The sequence below is a fragment of the Rhinopithecus bieti genome, unplaced genomic scaffold (assembly GCF_001698545.2).
Source record: "Rhinopithecus bieti isolate Rb0 unplaced genomic scaffold, ASM169854v2 scaffold_5216, whole genome shotgun sequence".
Classification (NCBI taxonomy): Eukaryota; Metazoa; Chordata; class Mammalia; order Primates; family Cercopithecidae; genus Rhinopithecus; species Rhinopithecus bieti.
In genome coordinates, this window is record NW_016805021.1 from 1939571 (window position 1) to 1944749 (window position 5179).

General features: G+C 35.9%; 1 protein-coding gene across 2 annotated transcripts in view; it reads left to right on the forward strand.

The window, feature by feature from the left end:
- Positions 1 to 3830, forward strand: part of FAM151B (family with sequence similarity 151 member B) — a 51395-nt gene extending 47565 nt beyond the window's left edge. For both annotated transcript variants that reach the window (XM_017870898.1, XM_017870899.1), the window contains one exon: positions 2953 to 3830. In XM_017870898.1, coding sequence (XP_017726387.1) covers positions 2953 to 3112 — 160 coding nt within the window. In that variant the 3' untranslated portion in view covers positions 3113 to 3830. The remainder of the gene's footprint in view (positions 1 to 2952) is intronic.
- The last annotated feature ends 1349 nt before the right edge of the window (positions 3831 to 5179 follow it).

Sequence of the window (5179 nt, forward strand, 5' to 3'; positions counted from 1 at the left end):
GCGTTTTAGCATGAAGGGCTGTTGAATTTCGTCAATTTTTTTTTTTATCTTTAGTGGAGACGGGGTTTCGCCACATTGGCCAGGCTGGTCCTGAACGCCTGACCTCAAGTGATCCACTGCCTCAGCCTGCCAAACTGCTGGGATTACAGGCGTGGGCCACCCCGCCTGGCCCCCCTCATTTTTAAAACAAAAGATAGTATGTCATACACCTTGCTTCTTGATTCTGTTCTTTTCTTTGCTTTTTTTTTTCTTTTCCTTCCTCTTTTTTTTTTTTTTTTTTAAACTTAACAATACATCTTGGAGCTGTTTCTGAAGTAAACTTTCTTGATTTTCTTTCCTAGGTGCATGATATGTATGTATGTACTGTAGTTGACTTAACAAGCCTCATTTTGATGGGCATTTGGCCTATTTCTAATATTTTATATTACATTGTTTTCATGAATAACCTTATTATAAATGTGTTTTCATATGTACAAATATATGTCATCTCCAACTCTTAAAGTATTTTTGTCTATTTCCTCATCTACCTTCATGGTTTTTGCTTTTTAAATGTTTGTGATATGCTGTATGTTGTGTACACATTCATATCTATTTTCTCTTCATTAAGAATTATACCTTTACCATGGTGTTCTTGGTCTTATTTAATGATTTTTTTTTAACCTCAATTCACATTGTCTTTCTTTTTGTTTGCTTTGAATAACTTTGCTTTATCCTTTATTTGAAAAGTAACTTAATGGAGTTTTGGTTTTTTACTGTTTTTTTGTTTGTTTGTTTTCTTTTTTTGAGACGGAGTCTAACTCTGTAGCCCAAGCTGGAGTGCAGTGGCACTATCTCGGCTCACTGGAACCTCCACCTCCAAGTCTCAAGCGATTCCCGTGCCTCAGCCTCCCGAGTTAATGGGACTACAGGCACACGCCACCACGCCCAGCTAACTTTTTGTGTTTTAGTAGAGACGTGATTTCACCATGTTACCCAGGGTGGTCTCAAACCCCTGAGCTCAGGCAGTTGGCCTGCCTCGGCCTCCCAAAGTCTGGGATTACAGGCATGAGCCACCGCGCCCTGCCTTTTATTTTTTTCTTTTCTTTTTTTTTTTTTTTACTGTCTTTTATAGGAGTGATTTATGATTATTTTTCAAAAGTTTTAAATTTACAGAAAAGTTGCAAAAACTACCACATCTCCTTCACCCAGATTCCCCAACTGTGAACATTTTCCTGCATTTGTCCATTATTTCTCTATACATATATAGTTTTCTGTTTATGTTTTTCTGCATGAGCCTCGTTATCCCTAAGTACTCCAGAGGATACCGCCCCGAAGAAGGACAGCTTCTGTATTACCATCATGCAGCCTCCCAGTCAGGAAGTTAGCATTGGTACAACACTACCATACAATCCGCAGACCCCATTCAGATTCTGCCAACCACTGCACCAATACCTCTTTTCCTCTTCTGATCTGGAAAACCCTCCAAGAACATGCATTGAATTTAGTTATCATATCTCCTCAGCCTACTTCACTCTGTAATAGTTCCTGTTTCCTTCTCTGTCATATACTTAGCAATCTTAAAGATCATGGAGACTTGAAAGGAGAGGAGATTGTGATAGAGCAGTGACACCAAGGTGCTTCCTCAACTGCTGGTCATGTTCTATTTGTTTTATTGCACTGGAGTTCACTTTATAATAATCTGATAAAATTTATATTTATGTTTTATGTCCTTTTTTCTATGTGTGTTATTTCACAATAAAGAAGGTTAAAAAATGAAGTTTGAGAATTAATATCAATGAATACAATTTCAGATACCCTCAGGCAATGTTTTTTCCATTTCAGTCTAAATACAATTAAGTGAATATTAAAAGAGGCAAAATAATACTGGGAAGCTCTTCTTTTTACCTAAATGATCATAACCATGTCTTTTCATAAGATTTGTCACCGTGGTACCCAGATAAAGTAATAAAGATTCCATTTTAGCAAAAAAAAAAAAATAGGTTTCAGAACTAATTTTCATTTTCTGTGTCCCTGAGCTGCAGTTTAAAATTCTTTTTGGTTTGTAATATGATACTGCTGTGGGGCAATATCCAAATTGCTTTCTTCTGTTGTATTTCCAGAATGGTGTCACCATCCTATAAGGGCAGGAATATGTCAATATGACAAGAAAATATGCCTTGGTTAGGCAGTTCTTCCTTATCATTAGCAGAAAAAAATGCTTTGGAAAATTTTCCCTGGATTCTGACAAGCTTACAGGGAATATAAATATGAAACTGCTTAACAGCTTTGCATTTCCCTAGACTTGAATGCAACAGTAGTAGTGTCACCAGAAGAAATGAAAGTATACAGTTTAAGCAACATTAACATTCTGAGCATATTCTTACATCCATAATGAATTTACATAGGTTGTTGGTTTTCAGCTCATCAGAAAAAGATCTAAATGTATTCTATTTGTCATTCTTAGTGGTATCTCTTGGCATTCTTGTATCTCATACAAAAACCTCCAAAAGAAACAACGGGGCCTCCATACATGACTCTAAGTGTTGTAGATATCAGTGACATTTGTGTCTCTTCACAATCCCTTCCCATTGTGCTTTTCACTCTGATGAGGCTCCTGAACAAACCCAGGTTACAGATTCCTCCATCAGCAACACAATCTCTTCTATTCCTTTTTCCAAAATTAGACCCATTTCCCATGCCACCCGTCTGGTTTCTTAGTCCATTTAACATTCCTGCAATTCAGATAGAGCAGTTATGTCATTTAGACAACAGCATTGTATGAATGTTTTTTTTGTCTCTAGTCCCTCTTGATGAAAGAATGGAATATGAAAGTACAGTTACACCACTGCTGATTAATTTTTTTGTCTGAGTGAATTTGAGTTAGATATAAATGAAAGTATTTTTAGGCTTATTGGAATGAGTCATCACTTTCTTCCACTTTTAACTATATAATTCTGTTTTATTTCAATGCAGGTACAGCCTGACTATTTGGACTGGAAAAAATGATAACTATTCCATTGAAGATTTACTTTACATTAGAGACCATTTTGACAAAAAACAAGTTTTCTATGACATCTTGGAACCACAAAACCATGAATTTAAACAAGCTATTGGAATCAAAGTTAATCTCTAAGAAGAAGATTCTCCTCAATTATTTCCTGTGTTTTGGCTTCATAATCCTTCTCTCCATTGGTCTGAATTAATTATCATATAAATTATGGTTATTGGTTTACATTCCAAGTCATCTAATCAAGAAACGTTTACTGTGTGCTTACTCTGTGGGCATATGTCCTTATAATAGTGCACTTACATAAAAGATTTGAAAAGAAGAGAGTTATTTCCACATGTGGCCTAGTCTAATAATAATTCAGGAAAATGATACTCTACACCCCTTTATGAAAAATAATTTTGATAAACTACAGATGATTGGCAGAATCCACATGTCATAAAACAGGTATAAACCACGTGTGCTTGGCACTTACATTACAGAGATTATGAAAAATATGGTACTCTCTTTTCCTTTTTCCTAGCAAACTTTTTTTTCCAGAGATAATAAAAAAGGAAGAGAGCTTTTAAAGTGTTTTTAATTTTCACAGGGGTGAGCAGCTGTCTCATATCAAGATTAATCCATTTCCTGAAACTATTAGATCTGGAATTTCCATGTCATTGGGAAGCATGCTAGTGGCTAAATAATTTTTTTTATATTTCTTATTTCTATAGTATCTGATTTATAGTGAACAATATACTGTTGGAGAGCAGTTTTAGTCTTTGTAATATATCATTTGTTTTCCAAATTTCTTACTGCCACCACCTTCATTCAGGTCCTTGTTCTACTAGTAGAATTTTATGAAATACTTTTTTCATGGCTCATTGCTCACACTCTACTCAGAGATAACCTGAGTTTTTCTGCTAAACAAAACTTTCTTTTCTTTCTTTTTTCTTTCTTTTTTTAGTTTATGTTATTATTATGTTTTGTTTTGTTTTGTTTTTTTTTTGAGACAGAGTCTTGCTCTGTCGCCCAGGCCAGAGTGCAGTGGTGTGATCTTGGCTCACTGCAACCTCTGTCTCCCGGGTTCAGCCCCCCGAGTAGCTGGGACTACAGACAGTTGTGTGCCACCACACCCAGCTAATTTTTGTATTTTTAGTAGTGATGGGGTTTCACCATGTTGGCCAGGCTGGTCTCAAACTCCTGACTTCAGGTGATCCACCCACCTCGGCCTCCCAAAGTGCTGGATTGCAGGTGTGAGCCACCACGCCCAGCCAAAAGTTTCTTAAATACCTCTGTCTTTATGCCAAATCAAAAACCTTCAAGGCCTTAAACTCAATTTTACTCAGTTTTCCTCTTTTAAGACCCTTCATAATGCAGTCCCACCTAAAAGTCAATTTGTTGTGCTCCAACACAGTTATTCATTTAAAACATTTATTCAACATCAATGGTTTCTAGATCCTACTTCAACCATTAATCTTAACTATTTAGTTATGTTCACTAATTGACGCATGCATGTTAACTATGTCTCCTCAGCTAGACTGTAAATTCCTTTATGGCAAAGTTTCATGCTTAAGTATCTTTTACAGTGTCTGGCATAGTCCTGAGAAAAACATCCAGAAAAATATGTTGCTGCATTGATTTATTAACAAGTAATTTACTAGTGAATGTCCTAAAATATGTAATTTGCCTTTTGTTAATCAACCATTTTTCTCCCAGAGAATAACGTAGTTCTATATAGAGAAAAGAGCTTGGGTTTTGAATTCAGACAGGTTTTCTTGACAGTCCCACCTCTATCCTTTACTAGCCATAGACTTTGGGAAATCTTTAATGCCATTGACTCCAGGCTCACTTGTCTATAAAATGGAGGTGGGGGAATAAAATTTCTCTTGTAGGGTTGTTGTGAGGATTATGTGAGATTCATGTAACAGAGACATCTAGCTCAATGACATAGCAAATGCTCAGCAAACTTACTCTTCTTTTAGACTTATCCTGTGATCATGTCCATTATAGATAGATAGCGCTAAGAGATACAACATGAAACACTGTAGACCTACAAATACTTAAAGGCAATTATAGTATTTCCACTTGAAAATTCAGCTCTAGTCAAATGGAATGCTTCTTGTCAAATCATACTTAAAACTTTACTATCCATGGCTGTTTGCCAAAGACAAAAGGTGCAATTTCATTATAAAATTTCAACAACTGCTATAG